Source organism: Phyllobates terribilis, unplaced genomic scaffold (assembly GCF_046119375.1).
Source record: "Phyllobates terribilis strain yellow unplaced genomic scaffold, ASM4611937v1 Scaffold_11__3_contigs__length_659146591, whole genome shotgun sequence".
Lineage (NCBI taxonomy): Eukaryota > Metazoa > Chordata > Amphibia > Anura > Dendrobatidae > Phyllobates > Phyllobates terribilis.
The window spans coordinates 259532406-259553541 of NW_027362771.1; the positions used below are offsets into that span (position 1 = coordinate 259532406).

Sequence of the window (21136 nt, forward strand, 5' to 3'; positions counted from 1 at the left end):
TTGTGAAGGGCCAAACCAATAGGCCAAAATTAATTGTATGCTGACAGCCCCCTATATACCGCATGTGTCCACACACAGCCCCCTATATAAAGCATTTGCCCACACACAGCCTCCTTATAAAGCATACAAAATGAGCCCCCCTATATAATGTTTGAGCCTCACATAGCCTTTTATGTACAAACAAATATTCCATACACATGAAAAAAATAAATAAAAAAAATAAATACTCCCCTTGCTCCCGTTCCCGAGGGCTGTGGAGTCCATTTTCGTGGAGTCGGAATAAAATGGACCGACTCCTAAAATATATAATAAATTGGGTACAGTAGTTCAATGCAGTTTGTGGGGAATATTTTTTCATAAGAATTTGGGAAAGTTAGGAAATGTCGGTCCTATTCCTGATCTAAGGGTCTAGACTTTTAGCTGAGATGAATCTGTTCTGCAGTTTATGTACAAGGTAAGTAGTGAAGCTCCTCCTATACAGATAAGGGGAAAAAAAACAAAAACACACAGGGAAGGAATGCCTGCACTCATCTCAGAACTGCTGGAGTGAAAGCAGGATTAAAAACAAAAAAGAACAGGTTCTTGCTATTATAACTGATAAACATAAGTACAATTAAACTGATGAATGAGAATAATGAAGGTGAACAGCAGCTAGAACATTTCAGATTCAGTATGCTGGAGATGGAAGGCCACAGTCCTGTTCTCATAATGGAGGAACAAACATATATTACTACAGAAGAACAGCAAAATTATTCTTTACAATTAGATGATCTTGTTGAAGCTGCTTCACACCTCTCTTCTATTCATCACATGCGCTGTGTTGTGCACACGCTGCAGCTGGCAATAAGATATAGTCTGCAAGTGGGACATGCTACATCTCTGATTAGCAAAGTGAGGATATTGGCTATTGCTGCCAGTAACCCTAAAATTGATTTCATCTTGAAGAGACATGCTGGAAAAGGGGCAATTGTAGAATTACAAAATTTTTCACTTGCTCTCAAAGAAGTAGAAGAGTTCAATCGTTCACCAAAACTGACTGTGCACGAGGCAATTCCTTTATGCCCTGAAATTGTTAGAGATGTTGCCCATGATGTTACTACTTTGCCATAAACCCAAGTAAGGGTATGTGCACACGATGCAGAAATGAAGCAGAAAATTTCTGCATCATTTCTGCATCTCCCTGGCAGAAAAAACGCATGCAGATTGTGCATGCGTTTTTCCTGCAGAATACATGCGGATCCACATGCAGATTGACATGCGTTTCCGCATGCAGATTGACAAGCGCTTTCCAGGCGATTTTAGCATCACCTGGAAAGTGCTTGACAACTAGGTCACACTATATAAATCCATGCAAACAGCATGGATTTATATAGTGTGACCCGAGAGAGTGTATATACTTACCTCCGATGGCCCGCGCTGTCCTGCTTTACAAAGTTCCCGGCTGCCGGCAACTTTGAATTGAAAGACCTGCCGACGTCAGCGTCACGTGACCCGTCACATGACTCTGACGTCACCGCAGGTCCTACAACTCACTGCAAGTGCCGGGAACCAAGCGGGAGCGCTGCGCGGGCCGACAGAAGGTAAGAATACATTTATTTTTTATTTTATTCTTTTTTTACAGCTTTTTTTAATGGTACCTGGGTGTGGATGAGACTCTCCTCTCCTCCACACCCGGGTACCATCCGCATATTAGAACGCACCAATAACGCAAGTACAAATGCTGTCTTGCGGAATTGGCGCGTTCTAATGCAAGTCAATGGCGGCGAAATCGCCGCGTTTCCGCAAAATTAATTGACATGCTGCGGATTTTTGACCGCAGCGTTAACGCTGCGGAAAAATCCGCATCATGGGCACAGCACATGCGGATTTCAATTGGGGAACATTGCTTCCCTTCTACCATGCGTTTTTCATGCGTTTCCGCGGCGTTTACGCAACTGCAAAAACGCCGCGGAAACGCATGAAATACGCATCGTGTGAACTCAGCCTTAGTGTAGAAAGGTTGTTCTCTAGCCTTAAAATAATAAGGTCAGATTTGAGGTCATCTATCAAGGAGGATCTGATGGAGGCGATACTACACTGCTCAAAAAAATAAAGGGAACACTCAAATAACACATCCTAGATCTGAATGAATGAAATATTCTCACTGAATACTTTGTTCTGTACAAAGTTGAATGTGCTGACAACAAAATCACACAAAATCACCAATGGAAATCAAATTTATTAACCAATGCAGGCCTGGATTTGGAGTCACCCCCAAAAATTAAAGTGGAAAAACACACTACAGGCTGATCCAACTTTGATGTAATGTCCTTAAAACAAGTCAAACTGAGGCTCAGTATTGTGTGTGGCCTCGACGTGCCTGTATGACCTCCCTACAACGCCTGGGCATGCTCCTGATGAGGTTGCGGATGGTCTCCTGTGGGATCTCCTCCCAGACCTGGACTAAAGCATCCGCCAACTCCTGGACAGTCTGTGGTGCAACATGACGTTGGTGGATGGAGCGAGACATGATGTCCCACATGTGCTCAATCAGATTCAGGTCTGGGGAACGGGTGAGCCAGTCCATAGCTTCAATGCCTTCATCTTGCAGGAACTGCTAACACACTCCAGCCACATGAGGTCTGGCATTGTCCTGCATTAGGAGGAACCCAGGGCCAACCGCACCAGCATATGGTCTCACAAGGGGTCTGAGGATCTCATCTCGGTACCTAATGGCAGTCAGGCTACCTCTGGCGAGCGCATGGAGGGATGTGCGGCCCCACACGATTACTGACCCGCTGTCAAACCGGTCATGCTGAAGAATGTTGCAGGCAGATCGCTCTCCACGGTGTCTCCAGGCTCAGTCACGTCTGTCACATGTGCTCAGTGTGAAACTGCTTTTATCTGTGAAGAGCACAGGGCGCCAATGGCGACTTTGCCAATCCTGGTGTTCTGTAGCAAATGCCAAGCGTCCTGCACAGTGTTGGGATGTGAGCACAACCCCCATCTGTGGACATGGGGCCCTCATACCACCCTCATGGAGTCAGTTTCTAAACGTTTGTGCAGACACATACACATTTGTGGCCTGCTGGAGGTCATTTTGCAGGGCTCTGGCAGTGCTCTTCCTGTTCCTCCTTGCACAAAGGCGGAGCTAGCGGTGCTGCTGCTGGGTTGTTGCCCTCCTAAGGCCCCCCTCCACGTCTCCTGGCAGCGCCTCCAGCCTCTGGAAACTATGCTGACAGACACAGCAAACCTTCTTGCCACAGCTCGCATTGATGTGCCATCCTGGATGAGCTGCACTACCTGAGCAACTTCTGTGGCTTGTAGAGTCCGCCTCATGCTACCACGAGTGTGAAAGTACAACCAACATTCAAAAGTGACCAAAACATCAGCCAGAAAGCATTGGTACTGAGATGTGGTCTGAGGTCCCCACCTGCAGAACCACTCCTTTATTAAGTGTGTCTTGATAATTGCCAATAATTTCCATCTATTGTCTATTCCATTTGCACAACAGCATGTGAAATTGATTGTCAATCAGTCTTGCTTCCTAAGTGGACAGTTTTGTCAATCAGTGTTGCTTCCTAAGTGGACAGTTTGATTTCACAGAAGTTTGATTTACTTGGAGTTATATTCTGTTTAAGTGTTCCCTTTATTTTTTTGAGCAGTGTATTTCTCAGAACAAATTCATAGACTGCACAAATGTTATTCAGTAAGTTTTTGTTGAAAACAGTTTTTTTCCACTTACTGCATAGTGTAGAATAAATTGTAAATATGCAAAAGGTTTTTTATTCTAAAGTTGTATTTTAATAAATATATTTTATGTTCTATCTAAATAGCTTGATTATTGTATCATAATAACGATTAAAAGCCTGATGTTACCATTTTACTACAGTAAATTTATCACGAACTTAAACATGAGCCATGTATGAGGGAGTCGGAGTCATGGAAATTGAGGAGTTGGAGGTTTGGCTTACCTACTCCAGAGCCCTGGTTCCACCGGCGCTCTGCCTATGCACTGACTCTCTGCAGTGCACATCTGACACGATGAACTGATGTCATCGTGACTGCTAGCTCACACGCTGATTGGTGGAAGACTGAGCCCGTGCTGCTGTCCTCCACCAATGTATTCACCACTGTCTGCATCCAGAAAATCTGGAGAGCGGTGACAGCGAGTGGCGGCAGATGGACAGCAGTGGGAGAGGGCACTGTGCGGCCCGTTGGCCACTGATTCAGCCCTTCGGCAGTCTTGGTCCGCAGACCAGACTGGAGCAGCCAGAGAGCCGCATGTGGCCCACGGTCCACACTATGCCCAGGTCTGCCCTAGATCATATGGTCCTCGCAGGTTATTAGTGTCCAGATGCATAACTTTATATTTATCCACATTGAACCTCATCTGCCAAGTGGATGCCCAAATGCTCAGTTTGGCCTAGTCAGACTAAATATTACGAACATTTTCCATAGACTGCACTATACTACATAGATGGTATCATATGGAAAAAAAATAGAAACACCATTACTAATCCAGTCTTCTATATCATTAATAATAATTGAATGAAGGGGTACATCATTTATAACCGGAGACCAATCATGAGTAGCAACCATTCAGCACTCTGGGTGTGATCTTAGAAATTAAGAAACGGATTCAAAGCCTTTATACCTTAAAAGGGAATCTGTCACCAGCCTGGGAGATATCAGACTTCTAACATGGGCATACAGGGTATATAAAAGTAAATCTATACATACCTGTATGGCCCATAGTAGAGGTTTGATTGCAGAGAAATGTGTTTTTATCAACTCTGTTTTGCACAGGCTTGGCGTCCCCCGGATGCCAAGAAATCCCCGCCGACCTCCTTAGTAATCCCCGCCTATGTGCTTATTTATCATATTCCTCCCCTCCCTTGCATGTCACAGGGCCCTGTGACGTGCACTGGTCTCCATCACGTCCCGGGCACGAGCAAAGCGCCGCTCACATAGAAGCGAGCTTTGTTTCCGATTCAAGGTAAGAGGGGCGCTCTTACCTCTGCCTGCCCTGGAAATTTTGCGATCGACTTCGATCGAAACATTTCGGAGGTTAATGTGCCGGGAGCGGTGCGGGACCGCTTCTGGCACATAGTACCGGGTGTCAGCTGTGAGAATCAGCTGACACCTGGCAGCGATCTCCCCGCATAGCTTCTGTGTGGGCGCGATCACATTGTGAGTAATAGTACTACCTGGTCCATAAGGCCCAGGAGTACTCTTACTGACAATGTCAGAAAGGGGTTAATGAAATATATACAGCAGCTATCGATGTCTGCAGTCTCCTGAAGCAACCGCAGGATGATATTGAGAGTAGCTCATTCCCAGCATTTCTACACGGTTAATCTTTAATTGCATAAATTTATTACTAAAGTTCCACAGCATAATAACTGAAAAAGGAAAGTAAATAAAAACCATGCAAATCAAGAGTATACATAATATAAGTTGCCAGCCAGACAGCTCTGCCCACCTTTGATTTTGTATTAGCTACCACGATGGGCAGTTTCCACCGCATGTTCTGGCTCTCCACTAAGTGCAATAATGTTGAGTCAGAGCTTGTGAGCTGTCTACACATTGAGACTTGAATGTTTCACATCACTTGAATCTAGAAAGTTTGGTTTACATTATACAAAACAGATACTTTGAGAACTTAAAAAGGCTTTATTATACATCATATACTTACATCTTGACTACAGGGTTTACGATTCAGTTCTGGAGAACTCTCTGGTGAAGAAATGCTCTAGAATTGTAAGAAAAATAATGACAAATGTAAAAAGGAATCCGCAAAGAGGTGGAGAAGCAAAAGCATGATTAGATGTCTCAGGTCTATGACTGCCATTATCAAAAACCTATACTGAAAGTTCTCAGTTTGAGGAAGACATCTTGCCTTTGCATTCTGAAATCTCTGTATAAACAGTCGCACATATCTATACATTTTGTTTACACTTATCAATGTATGTTAAATTATAGATGGTAACTTATAGAGGGCAAGCTTGCGAGCAAGGCCTATTCAATTAATTCTAAAGTGAAAATTGGCGTTTGGTCCAATGTAGCGCAAGCTAAAGGGGCAAAAGCGTTTCAATCATTTATCCTGTTTAATGAAGCAGGTCTCTGGGATATAAAAAAAACAACATGCTTGCAGTAAAAAGGTTATCTGGCACATGAGAGTATGACCCCACAAACCTGATGAGAAGCAAGGAAGATCAGAAAGTATTGCACAAGTGTCCAGTTCATTAGAATAGGACATGTGCATGATTGCTGATCGTGCACTTGGCAGCTATTCGAGGTTTTATTATAATGAGCATAGCTCACTTCCAATGCGGAAAAAAAGCATGAGCCAGAAAGCTCCTTTAAAGCCATCTTGAGTGGCAGTACTTAAATCTGCATTTTGCATCAGCATTTGATCCAAAGCAGAGCTCACTGCTGCTTACCTCAAAATGCAAGTGATTCCCACGTATACATGGAGTTACAGGCGTAACTGGTGAACAGGACTGCTTGCAGTTATTACGACTTTCATCCTCTACTTTTACCCTGGGAGGAGTAGTAAATAGTGATGTATCTGTAGAAGGTATATCTGCATGGGTTGGAGTCGCATAGGGAGATGCAGTAGGTGTAGAATTTTCTGAATAAGTACAATCCAACAGCTGGGACAATCTTCGTTTTTTTAATGGGGTGGTTAGATCTGCTACAAATAGGAAAAATAAATTTCAGTGTATACAAAGCCCAGATGCAGATGCTATCCCAGAACACTCAGTCATCTTCTACAGCTTCTAGACTTCAAGATATCAACAAATACAGAGGACTACCATACACACAAAAGAAAAAAAAAACGTATAATGTATTTAGTAAATTATTATTTCTTCAACAAAAATAATTGAGAATGGAATTTTCCTCTAAAGGGTAAGCTACAAAGCAACAAAACTATTCAAATTAACATAAGTGACTCCTGGATGATCTGAATACAGTCTTATACTATGGAAGTCCTACTATTATAAGCAAAAACAACAAAAACAAAACCTATCTTAAAATAAGGTGAACTGCACAATATTTTCTCACCTGCTAATGGACAGCTACCATTCATTACTAAATGGCACTTATTTTCAGCAAATGTATTCGGACTCTGAGACCCATCTAGGGCTGAGGAGTTAAGTGAATTCAAAGGTGCAGAATGTTCCTCTTCCATAGCTTGTTTGAGCCAACGCTAAAGAAAGAATAAAAAAAAATAAAGATTGACTGCGAAAAGCATTTCAAATAAAAATAATTCAGAAAAAAATTGAGTTTATACCTTTTTGCAGCAACTTGTAAGGTTCTCCTCATCTTTTTTCTTCTTCTTCTCGGAAAGAAAAGGTGAAGTAAATCGAATATAGTGCTTTGGCGTGGTATACATGTGTGGACTATAGATGAGGCCCGGCAGCGAATTCAATTGTGTGGCAAGGACTTCTGGATCGGTTGTTATCCGTAGAGGTTTTTCCAAAAATGCCTCTCCATGTTTAGCAGATTTCTCATGCTTCTCACTTAACCATTCATTAACCAAGTGCTAGAAATAACAAAATAAAGTTCATTTTATGATCTTCCTAAACTGGAATCTGCAGTATGCCTTGAAGAGTCTGTATTGAGCATATGCAACATAGAAAACTCTTTCAGGCAACATTTCATCTTTACTATTGCATTAATATTTTTTATGTATTAAGTAGATTATAGAATTATCATTCAGTCTTGTAACACTAACTCTCAGCATGTGCAGTACACAATTGTTACCTTACTATTTTAGGAGGTTTTCACAAAATGTCTTGGAAAAAAAAACAAAAAAACAAACAAAAACCTTTAAGAGGGTGTCCGAGTTTCTTTCCCTCCAAAAAGAGGCAAATGCTTTAAATAACATTACTAAGCCCTTGAAGCTGTTGATTGACCTTTACCAGTGGGGGATTCAGGTGTTGTGCTACGGTCACCATTGCACAACAATGCTAGCAAGTATGGCATTTCAGTGTTGGCACCTTGTAAACAAAAACCAGTGGGGCATATGCACTGGACCAATAGGGAGGATTGTAAGGAAGTCCTGTTTTATTTTTGCTATTTTGTTTTTAGAGTCTTTGCGGAGTCTTTAAAAAGATTAAGGAAAAAAAAAAAAAAGAAGACTCCTGAACCTATGAAGAATACCAATAAAGGGAGTAGCCCTAGCTCGAGACTGAGTCATAATACCAGAAAGCCCATGGATATGAAGGGGCTGGTTGTTTTTCTTATGTTATGCAATCCCTAAATCTAAAACCCCACCATAGACCTTAGATTTGTTTGGCTGACTACTATGTCCTCTGACTCCTCCATACACAGAGAAACAGGCCCGCACTTATGAAAGAGCCACTGTCAGATTCCCCTGGCAGCAGGTTATATCCCACAGAACAAAAGGAAATCCCAGATCTTTCGCTCTCCTGACATTTATTTGACGAGGAGAGTCAAGTTACACCCATACAAAAAAACACACACACAGCATGTTCACATAATGTCTATTAGGCATAATAAAATAAATGCTGCTCAAATACAAAAACTTTCATCTTTCGGTTATTCTATTGAAAACAAACATGAACGCTATAGACAGAATGACATTTTAACGAAAACTCTAAACACAAACATGCACATAATATATAAATATGGAGTATATATATTATATGGTACAGATATTACACCAAGTCAGATCTCCATTCAGTTTAAATATCCGCATTCTCATCTATTCATGGAATTCGACCCATACTCTGACATTTCATTTTTGTGTTAAATGTACAAAATGTGTGACCTTCATAAAATGAAAATTAGTCACTCAAATCACTGTTTCTCAACCTGCAGTAAGAGCCGTAGTTAAGAAATAAAGCTTGCTAAAATGTTTTTTTCTCTAAAAGAAAAGCTATATATCTCTATGCATCCTACAACAGAGATGTGTAGCATCTACTGAACTTGCAATGTAGGTAGTGTGGGGCAATATCTCAGTGCGCCGCTATGGATAGGATGATACTGTGGGAGCGGATAGGCTATTATACTGAGGGGATATGGATGTGTTTACACTTGGGTGCTATTATACTGAGGGGGGTATGGATGTATTTATACTAGTGGAGCCTATGAATGGATTATACTGGGAGCTGTTATAATATTAAGGAGGCTGCGTATGCAAATATTTTGGGGAGAAGCAAATGTAGCCCGCAAACAAATGTACGGATTAAACAACTACAATTGCTATTGTGATGTATTGATTATGATGGACATGTTATAAATAAGTAGGGCAGTAGGAAAAAATTTTCTGGCCTTGTGGTGCAGTTGGAACATTTTGACACTATGGGCTACTTGGCTTGAAATGATTAATAAAACACTGAAAAAATATCAGTGTCATGTGATTTAAAGTGAAAATTATTTATGGGCACCATTTACAGCAAGTCCACATATAGCTATGATATAGCGGGAGACGTTTACAATAAACTGACTTAAAATGAATCCGTCAGCAGGTGTTTGCCATGTAATCCGATGACGGCATCATTTAGGGGTTAAAACACAGATTTCAACGATGTGTCACTTATCAGGCTGTGTGTGGTTTACTTACAAAAAAGATTTTATCACTAAGACATTATCATTGCCTGAACTACAGCAGTGCATGAGCCTTGGACTGACTACATCCCCTCCTGTGATAAGCCTGCTAACGGTCAATAGACTAAGTACATAGAAAGCCTGGTGTGGGTGGCGTTAGCTTTCTCAGCTCTGCTTCATCTAAGAACTCTGGTTGTGTCACAGCTGCTGCACCCAGTAAACTAAGTGATACATCTTGGATTCACGGTCTCTGCCCACATTATGCTGCTCTTAGATGAGATAGCAAAAACCTGCTTACTGATTCCCTTTAAAATATACAGTCCCCCCCTAAGGGAAGGTTGCTTTAAATGGTCATCTCTTGAAAATAGCGGATTTACTTCTGTTTAAATAATAGTAGTTGATGGCTCTAGCCATCATGATAGGTGACAATTACAGACAACTTTCCTTGCACAGGTCGCAGAAGTAAGCTGCAGCTTTATTTTGACTCCAGAGGTAGAGCGAATGTTTAACATTATACACATCCTCATTTAGTGTGCTAGAAGCCCTGTGTGGTGGAGACCTGATGCTTTACTAGATAATAGACTTCCTGCTCTTCATAATTAGCCCTTTATAAAACATATGTTTCACAAAATTTCAAGTATCCCATGTCATGTGGGAACAATAGTCCATTGAAAGACACAAAATTATCCATGCACACCGCCAAATAGTGACAAAATCTAAAACATAAATAATGGAAAAATATCTGAATTCCGCATCTATAGTTAAAAGCAGTGTATAACATTTTAAGGACACAGCATAAAATACTTGTGTGGGAAGATAATTCACAAGACTGCCTTTGATACATACTGTAAAAAGAGTGTCCTTCCATTTTTGAAGTGCCACACAAGTGTTTACGCAAGACTGCAAACAGAATGGCAATGTAAGCATTATTCATAAGACACATGCTTAAATGGCAAACAAGTAGAAAGGCATGCCATGTGCTACAATTTCATAAAAATAGCTAAGTTTGCAAGTGATCAACCTACACATAAAATAAACATGTTCTGCCATTATAAGGAATAGGTCACTAGGTTTATGCTTCCAAATGGAAGGGCATCATAAAATAGGGGCGGGGCGGAGAAGCAGATTTCAGCGGGATGTCACTTATCGGGTTTCTTGCTGTAGTTTTGATAAAATCCTGGGTTTATCTGCTGTAGCTGTGAGCTCTCTCATTCACGATCTGTCTTAACCCTGTTGTTTGCAAAATGATTTGCAATAAATGGCGCTAGATAAGAGTAAAATAAAAGTAAATAAACAAACCCTGCTTGCACCACTGATTGACAGTTTTCGATCTACAATGTGCATAGGCAAAAAGCTGACAACAGATGGTGGATATTCAAAGCTCAAGAAAATCGAGAAAGAGCTCATCAATGAGGTTGATCAGAGAAGCTACAGATAAAACAATGTTTAAGGCCAGTTTTACATATCAAAATTTCGCACTCCAAGTCTCCTGACCCAAACTTAACAGCCTTATAAGAATACATGAAGCTGCCATTCCTGGGTCAGACCAGCTGAGGCCAACCTGTGTACTCAAACTGTGAAACATAGATGTGTAAAACTCGCCTCATAAGAATTACAAGCAAGAAGCCCAGCAAGGGACCCAGAATGGAAATAAAGGTCTCTGCCTCTACTAAAGCTGGCATTAGATTAGGCTGCATAAACCTGGGTGACAGATTATCTTTAGAACAAATAAAATTGGCATGTTAACATAAAAAGAACCATTAAAAACCATGAGAAATTCACTTGCATAAAGTGGGTGATGTTGGATCAATACATCACAAAAGTAACTCTTGAATGTAAGAAATAAAATTATATTTATACAAAAAAAAAATTAAAATAAAAAGGGAGGGGGGGGGGGGCTATTTTTTTTTAAATTTACTTCTGTTTGCAGACTAATGCACTAGTTTGCATATTATAAGAAAGTGACGAGGAAAGGACCAGCAGTCTCTTGACTGATTTCTCACCAAGTAATCATACCTTCTTAGTTTTTGGGTATTTTGCTGAACATTTGACTGGCACAGGTAATTCAGTATCTGGAACCTCCTCTGTCTCAACAGCAGCCAACACTACAGCTGTAGCAGTGCTCTCACTGACAGGCTCTTCTACAAGTGTGCTAGGCTCCGATTCTACTTGCTGAGGGGTGACCTCTACATCTGGGGAGGATGGCTGAACATCCGAGCAGGCGCTGATCGTTCTGTGCCGGCGGCGCTGTTGACCAATATGAGTTCTGCTTCTAGTGAAGCTTTTTCTTTGTTTGGTGCGATTAATTTTGGCAGGGGTAGGCTTGCTGACAGGCTCCTCTTTTACTGGTTCCTAGCAGATTCAAAAGTAAAGAACAGGTCAGCATAAGAAGTTTCATTTTAAGGTATGACAATTATTAAATATTTTACAGCATTAGAAGGAACTACAGGTATATACTGTAATCTTAGTTGGTGTTATAACATATTTCCTCTTTATTTTAATTAGCTATTTTATACATATACTGACTCCATGCATATTATACTTACATTACTGGGAGCCCTCTTTCCCCATTCAGAACCGCTTACAATGGGTGTTCTTGAGTTTGAAAGTTATCTTCTATCCAAGTGATAGGGGATAACTTTCTGATTGCTGGGGATTCAACTGGCGTGGCCCCCACAAATCCTGGGAACCGAAACGGCTGAATGAATCGGACATCGATCATACACACTGCCACTCCATACATTCTGATAGAAGCACAAAGATCAGCTGAGCTCGGCAATCTCCAGCACTCCCATTAAGAACGAATGGAGCAATAGTGAGAAAGATCGACCTCTGTTCCATCCAGTCAGGGCTCTTCAGAGCCCGTTTCTCCGGATCAGTTTGGGCCATGGTGGTCGGTCCCCAAGCGATCTGAAAGTGGATAGGGAATAACTTTTAAACTTGAGAACACTCCTTTAATTAAATAAGACGTTTCTCAGTATTATGTGCCAAGTGCCAGCAGTCAGATCTAGTAGATGTAAGAGGAGTGCTTTACATATGCTTATCTTGTACACCCCAATAACATGTCGTAGCATTTGTTATTCCCTGGGGTGTTAAAGTAGCTGTCGAGATGCAGCAGACCACTTTGATAAAGGCAGAGGCAATAAAAGGTGCAAAATACCGATGGAACAACTCACAACCTATTCATGGAGGGGGTGATTGCCTAGTATTAGAATTGTACACGGATAAGGCTTGTATAGGGAACCAGTCACACAGCTATAGTGCAAAATATATAATATAATCTGTATGTATGATCTATACACTGCTCAAAAAATAAAGGGAACACTAAAATACCACATCCTAGATATTACTGAAATATTCCAGTTGCAAATTTTTATTCATTACATAGTGGAATGCATTGGGAACAATAAAAAATAAAAATGATCAACGTAATCAAAATTAAAATCCCATGTAGGTCTGGATTTGGAATGATACTCAAAATCAAAGTGTAAAATCAAATTACAGACTGATCCAACTTCAGTAGAAATGCCTCAAGACAAGGAAATGATGCTCAGAAGTGTGCGACCTCCACTTGTCTTTATGACCTCCCTACAACACCTGGGCATGTTCCTGATGAGGTTGTGGGTGGTCTCCTGAGGGATCTCCTCCCAGACCTGGATTAAAGCATCAGTCAACTCCTGGACAGTCTGTGGTGCAACATGGCATTGGTGGATGGAACGAGACATGATGTCCCAGATGTTCTTGATTGGATTCAGGTCTGGGGAACGGGCGGGCCAGTCCAGAGCATCAATGCAGGAACTGCTGACACACTTCAGCCCCATGAGGCCTAACAATTTCATGCATCCGAAGGAACCCAGGGCCCACTGCACCTGCATATGGTATCACAATGTTTCTGAGAATCTCATTCCGTTATCTAATGGCATTCAGGGTACCTCTGGCTAGCACATGGAGGGCTGTGTGGCCCTTCAAAGAAATGCCTCCCCACACCATTAATGACCCACTGTCAAACAGGTCATGCTGGAGGATCCTGCAGGTAGCAGAACATTCTCCACGGTGTCTCCAGACTCTGCCATGTCTGTCACGTGCTCAGTGTGAACCTGCTCTCAGGGCACCAATGTCGAATCTGCTAATCTTGGGTGTTCTCTGGCAAATGCCAATCGCCATGCACAGTGTTGGGCAGTAAGCTCAACACCCACTTGTGGACGTCAGGCTCCCATACCACCCTTATGGAGTCGGTTTCTGAGAGTTTGAGCAGACACATGGATGTTAGTGGCCTGCTGTATGTGATTTTACAGGGCTCTGGCAGTGCTCCTCCTGTTCCTCCTTGCACAAAGTAGGAGGTAGCGGTCTTGCTGCTGGGTTGTGGCCCTCCTAAGGCCCCCTTCACTTCTCCTGGTGTACTGGCCTGTCTCCTGGTATTTGCTCCATGCTCTTGACACTGTGCTGACAGACGCAGCTACCATTGATGTACCATCCTGGATGAGCTACACTACCTGAGCAACTTCTGTGGGTTGTACTGTAGACACTGCCTCATGCTACTGCATCTCCGGGGGTGGGAGTAATGACAAAATGCAAAAATGACCAAAACAACAGCCAAAAAGGATGAGAACACAGAAATGGTCTGTGGTCACCACCTGAGGAACCACACCTTTATATGGGCTGTCTTGCTAATGGCCTATCATTTCTACCTGTTGTCTGTTCCATTTGCACAAAAGCAGGAGAAATTAACTCATAGTCAGTGTTGCTTCATAACTGGACAGGATGATTTTGCAGAAGTGTTATTGACTTGGAGTTGCATTGTGTTGTTTAAGTGTTCCCTTTATTTTTTTTTTGAGCAGTATATTATACATAACATATACTGTGCATGAGGTATAGGTCTTTATTTTGGTTAAAAATATAGTTAACCCCTTAGTGACCGGACCAATTTTTTTAAATCTGACCAGTGTCACTTTAAGTATTAACTCTGGAATGCTTCAACATATTCCATTGATTTTGAGATTATTTGTGACACGATACTTTAGAATGGTAAATTTAGGTTGATATATTTTGCAAATTTGACAAAAATGTTTTAAAAATTGCAGTTTCAAACTTTGAATGATTATCCCTTTAATCCCAAGTCATACCACACAAAAACATTAATAAATAACATTTCCCTCATGTCTGCTTTACATCCGCACCATTTGTAAAATGCTGTTTTACTTTGTTAGCATTTTAGAAGGTTTAAAAATGTAGCAGTAATTTTTCATTTTTCCAAGGAAATTTACAAAACTTATTTGTATAGGGACCTGTTCAGTTTTGAAGTGACGTTGGGGGTCCTATATGTTGGAAACCACCCAAAAGTCATACCATTTTAAAAAACACACCCCTCAACTTATTTAAAATTGCTTTCAGGTTGTTCATTAACCCTTCTGGTTCATTTCAGGAAGTAATGGAAAGTGGCATGACAAGAATGAAAAAGTTTATTTTTACCACCTAAAGTAAGGCCATTATTTGGCCGTTACCTGCTATGGCAAACATCAGGACCACACAATCAAGATCTCAGGGTGCCGATGAGGTTAAAGAGGGAGCCCCCACACTTTAACTATTTAGATTCTGTAGTCACTATTGACAGCAGAATCTAAGGGGTTAAACGTCCATAGTTGGTGCCAACAATGATCTTAGCTGATGCAGCAAGTTGTCAGATATAGTGTACAGGTGACAGTTACAGGATTGTCACCTGTCGGGGGAACGCTAGTCTCTTATATCGCAGGTCAGTAAAAAGACGCCTAGTGGTCACTAAGGTGCTTCTGTAACCTAACAAGAACAGGACCAATACCTGGCTGCCAGACACAGCCAGTGACCCTGAAGTGGGTTTACTACAGTTTGTCTTCTGCTTTGGCGACAGCATCATTGAAAGAATTATGGCTGTTGCAACGAGGTGAGGCAAAAAACAGGAAAACAAAAATGCCCGGAGTTAATTTTACAGCAATTTTAAAAGAGGCAAAATCTAAGATAGAAACAGAATGAGCAAAATTCCTGCTATAAGTAAAAAGTAATAGGGTACTTTGTAAAGATTTTTTTAAAAAAAAAAAACAAGCGCATAAGCCATCCCAGCGTGACAAAGTGTTCTTAAATTGGGATGATCCTATACTATGTCTAATATTAAAACCTTACCACGTGTCAAAAACTACCTCAATGTGAAAAAGGGCAGAGCAGGACCAGAGCCCGACTATGGACACCCAGCCATGAGAGGCTATATAAATGCAATGCCCAGCTCAAAGAAGGCCACTTTACACATGATAAGTCTTTAAAATTAGAGACAGTATAGGACCGTCCAGATTTGGGTACACCTTGTTGTGGTGGGATAGATTTTACACTTTTTGATCAAAAGCGGTATTTAAGAAGTACCCTATGTTATTTATATGTACTATTATTTTTTATTTACAACAGGGTTTTTGCTCATTTTGTTTCTTAGGTTTTGTCTGTTTAATGACCAGTGTGAACATGTTCCTATATGCTGCATGCATACCAACTTATACTCTTATACTACTTAAAAGAGGAGTTAAGTAAAAAAATAAATAATGCTAAACCTTGGTAATGTGCACCATTTCCAGGGAAACCTGACAAAAGTGCAGAAAAGGGGAACAAATATGAGGGTTTACATGAACATACCCATAAAGGTTGTTCTATTATTGTGATAAATAGATTTGAACATTCAGTTTCATACATAACATTCTACAGGTATATAATTTCCTTGAAAACACTGTAAAACACAAGATCTCTGCATAGACAAATTTACCTGAGGGAGTTCAGGGTCATTGAGAACTTGTACATCTTTTGATTCAGGTTTGACATCAGTTTTAGATGTGCTAATTCTCTCTAAAGCCTGTTCTCTTCTTTTCTCACGCTTCTCCAGTCTAGCAAATGCTTGAAGAATAGCTTCCATTTTCCTTTCCTCTCTAGTCTATATAAAAAAATAAAAAGTTATATATATATATTTATATATATATAAAATCAAAACAAAACCTATTGGCTTCCACATCAGAATGGAAAGAGGGTGAAGTACATAGATTCTGAAGAACAAAGTCATAAATATGTTATACTACAGCTATGATATAGATATGTATCTCTATCAGGACTTTCCATAAAACACTGCATCTCCTTCACTGCTATAAGGCTGGATCCACATACATTTGCAAAAGAAACACAACCAGCTTAAAATTTACAGCAAAAACAGATATGACAGAATCTGTCAGCAGGATGTCAATCCCCCGCAGCTATTTATATGTGCATGTAGCTCTTTTCAAAGACAAGTCCAGCAATTCTTTTTACATGGTCTGTTCATTCCACTGTTACTGAGAAACCAGTGTTTGTATCGTTATTGAAATGAGCCTGAAGTGCTTTGGACGCGTGAAAGCTCTTCCTGAGCCTCTTTCACTGTGGCTGTATTCCCCGCCCAATGCTGCCTTTTACCAGCTTGACTGACAGCTCCTTTGCAGTGCGACTTCAAGCAATGGAGAGATCAGTCATGCAAAAGGAGGCAGCGCTGGGTGGGGAATAGAGCTGGAGTGAAAGAGGTCTCAGAAGATCTTCCACAAGCCGAAAGGACTTTGCACATCCAAGCTGATTTCGCACATCCATGCTGATTTCGCAGTAACGGAGGTATGAACTCGCTAAGTAAAGGTATTGCTCGGATTTGTTTTTGAAAGAGCTGCATGTGCATATGTATGGTTTGGAGGGGGGAGTACAGCTGACAGATTGCCTTTTAGCAAAGCACAGTAGAATAAATGCTTCATGATGAAAGTAAAAAAAAAAAAAAAAGTTAAATATGTTCAGCATTTTGTTCATATTGCAACTACAGAAAACCTCAAAATTCTTTGAATTTAGAGTTTAAAACAGAAAAAAATAAGAATTGGTTTTCTCAGAAGTCAGGAAGCAATCGTGTCTAAAACTTTTCTACTATTGTTTTTCATCAATTAATATCAAACTTCACATTGCTGTGCCGCTCAAAAGTCATAATGGCACCTGTATGGCCTATCTGGCTACAGTAATTTGACCATCCCTGTTATTTTAGATAAAGCACAGTTATCAAACATTTTATTAGCGAAGCATATATGACTAAGCAAGAAATACACAATGTAAAAAAAAAGAGCAAAATTACTAGTCACATCACCCTGTCAGAAAAAAACAGAAATGCTTCAATTATTTGTTTTGAAAGATTTGGCAACTAAAAGATCATTGCAAAAAAAAATAAAACATGAGATGCTCTTTTAAGCTTACTTAAATATTGCTAACCAGGACCATCTCTGAGCATTGTGTATAAAAGCAGAAAGTAGCCATAAAAGCAATACAGATATGGAACAAATTACCATATTTTACCAAATAAAATTTAAGAGCCGAGTGAAATGAATGCACCAAGCAAGCCATTAATCAGAGAATGATGCACACAAGGAAGCAATCATTAAAATGATTTTGTCTGAAGCCTAAAGAGGAAGCAACAGTCAGCATGGGAAGAGCAACTATCACTTAGGCTATCTTCCCGACTTACCATCTTCCTTTTCCTCTCTGCAATCTGCTCCTCAGACTCCATTTCTACTTCATTGCTAACAGGTGTTTTTTCTTCTATATCATCAATAAAATCTGGCTCCTGAAAGATGGAAATGACTGCTTTATAGAAGCTCTGCTGCGCTACGTACTCAAGGGAAACTAAGACTACAATAGCTATACATCTAGTCATCAAATCGAAAATTGCTAAATGGCCAATTTCATGCTAACTTTAAGTCCAAGGCAACCACATCAAGAAGCCAGTTTGTTGAATACTTTTTCATTGAGTACTGAATGTAGTTAAACCTACAGTAAGATTCAAGTCAAACAGGCAATTTATTATTATTGATTGCCTAATGTAATACTTCCTAAACAGGAACTGAATACAGGACAATCCCTAAGAGTAGTACAATACCTCAAATTCATTTGTAATCGTTTTTATGCATGTACCTTATAGAAGGCACATTGAATAGACATACAAATAAAATATTTTTTTACTGCATCTTGCTAAAAAAGTGTCTTCTCTATCTTTTTCTTGTCCTTTTGCTCCCCTTTAGAGTAAATTCACACATGGCAGATTTGTTGCAGAAATTTGTTATTAATCTATCCAACAAACAATGCCATTAAAAGTAAATGTACCTGAATTTCAGTCACAGAAATTTCTACAATAAGCCAACTCAGAGTGAATTCAACCTTAAAAAGTTAAGTTCCCATTGATGCCCCTCTTTTAGAAGATCGATTCTGTTCTCATATTGAGGATCACACTATTTTGACCTTTTTGTTGTTGACTTTGGAAACATTAATACAAGGGAAGGAAACTTTCCTACAAGAAAACTTAATCTAGTTAAAGGAGACAATATAAAGCATCTTTCAAAATTCCTGTCAAATTTAGTGATGAAAACTCTGACCCTGAGAGAGAAAAATGGACTCTCCCCATCCCACTATTTTGACACCTGTGTGAGACTTCCCGCCAGCATGTGTGTGTTCATGAATAGCATGTAAACACAGGTGAGGTCTGGACCATTTCTTACGTCATGCTTCATGTAGTTCTGCAAGATGGATTCTTGTGTGTTATTGAGCATCAGGGAAGAGAATAATGAAGTTAGACGCTGCAACAATTATTCCTGAAACAGCCGCCTCCTTAGTGTTGTGGCTCTATGTGTACGTAGAGGGAGATTAACCCTTTAGAAGCAGCTGTATTATCTTCTATTAGCTAAGCTGCACAATACATCTTAGTGCATGGATAATAAATAACATTCAGTATGAACCAAAGTTCAGGCTCGTGGTGATAGGTAAGGAAAGATCTTGTTTTGTCGATTCACTGCCAATTGGTGAATTAACCATGTTTGTGATTCTTGGTTAAAGAATTTATGAGAAAAAAAAGGTAAAATCAATCCTTCATTCACAGTCTATGACATGTAAAATAGACAAAAATGGCAAAAATTGGGACAAATCCAGCCATTGCCTGAGAGCATAAGAATTAATTTTGCCATTTTAGATGCTGTACAATGTACATAATCAACACCCCACACCCTCACAATTGGCATTGCCCAGAGTAAAAAAAAGATCTCCAGATTTAGAGCTCTGATAAAACTTGTTTTATGTTCACTTTATGTTTCTGTAACACTGAAGGAAATCATCTGATTTGACATTTGAGAAAAGTCTTAGAAAAGTAAAACATAAAAAATGACTGCAGCTGAAATTACAACAACTATATCCTGTTTAAAGCCACAAGGGGTTACAGATGACCTGTCAGCAAGTGAAAAGTGGACACTTTTGGTGCTTTTATTCTCATTGCTCCCTTGGATGCTCTCCATCGAGAGATATACTGACACTCACACATGTATATATAAATATCTCTGGAGCTGTATGGTGGATTTACACAAAGAAAAAATAGCAAAACAAAAGAATACACAAGGGAAGAGCAGAATAAAATAAGAGCATAAACTGAACTGACCACTTTTGCCCTGATGACGTTTTTTTTTTAAAGGTTTATCGCAGAGCACTGAAATAATAAAATATACAGATTTTTCTAAGCACCTTACAGGAATATAGAATTCTTTGTCTTAAAGGAAACCTATAAAACGGTAAACTGGGTGTAATTACGGCGGTCAACAATGTGCACGGTCATTCTATTCAAAGTCTGTGTAGACTGAAAACCCTGCAGATTTAGAATTGTTTCACAACAAAACGTATAGGTTAAAGCAGAGGACAAAGCAGAGAACTATAGTGACTCTGGCAGTTCCAGACAGTCCATATATTACACAAAAGGTTATTCATCTGAATAGCTGACATGTAACACTGCTCTACTTCACCTGTAGTTAAAACATATGGCTGCTCCATGGGCTGACAACTGCAAAAAAGCTGTCTCCACTAAGTTTATTTCAAGAGGGTCTTGTCCCCCGACTGCAGTTTGCTTTTAATAAAAAAAATAAATAATAAAAAACGTCAAGTCTCTGTTGCTGCTCCTGGTGTTTTGATCAGTGAACGCTTAAGCAGAGCCGCTGGGCTCAGTTATCGGCTGCAGTGCCTTTTACCTGTTAGCACTGCAGACAATAACAGACACTGGGAGCAGCAACAGAGATTCAGTACTTGAACCTGCGAGGGGAGGTAAAACAAGTCAGTGAATTTTTCTGAAACCAGAAAACCACCGTTTTCATTATGTTGTTTAAAAACAGCTAGTCAAATGTAGTGATTGTCCTCTAGGAGACATTTTATTTTCAATCATTTAATTCTAAAACTGGTAATACAAGAAAAAAAGTAAACTGGCTTGGCTAATGAAGTGATTATGTATTGATCTTCTCAGTGCAAGATATAAGCTGACGGCAGCTATGAGCGACTGATCAACAGGTAATTTTTATAGAATAGTTTATGGCAAGGGACAGCAGGGGATTTCCTCCAGAAAGATTGTATATACAATTCTACCCAATATGTACATGTTGCTCTGGAAGGCAATCAAGTGATGAGGACAACGTTATGATCTAATAATTTAGTGAGAGTATGTCTTGTTCTAGAAACATTCCTTTCTTAAATAATACCAACAAACAAAATT

At 40.1% G+C, this 21136-nt stretch overlaps 1 protein-coding gene across 7 annotated transcripts in view; it reads right to left on the reverse strand.

The window, feature by feature from the left end:
- Positions 1-21136, reverse strand: part of KMT2E (lysine methyltransferase 2E (inactive)) — an 87969-nt gene that overhangs the window by 10082 nt on the left and 56751 nt on the right. For 2 of the 7 annotated variants that reach the window (XM_073652248.1, XM_073652250.1), the window contains 8 exons: positions 18089-18187; positions 16340-16504; positions 11578-11913; positions 10408-10461; positions 7280-7531; positions 7051-7195; positions 6426-6679; positions 5678-5734 (listed from right to left, as the gene is read on the reverse strand). In XM_073652248.1, coding sequence (XP_073508349.1) covers positions 5678-5734; positions 6426-6679; positions 7051-7195; positions 7280-7531; positions 10408-10461; positions 11578-11913; positions 16340-16504; positions 18089-18187 — 1362 coding nt within the window. The remainder of the gene's footprint in view (positions 1-5677; positions 5735-6425; positions 6680-7050; positions 7196-7279; positions 7532-10407; positions 10462-11577; positions 11914-16339; positions 16505-18088; positions 18188-21136) is intronic. The other 5 variants (XM_073652254.1, XM_073652252.1, XM_073652249.1 and 2 more) reach the window with 4 other exon arrangements.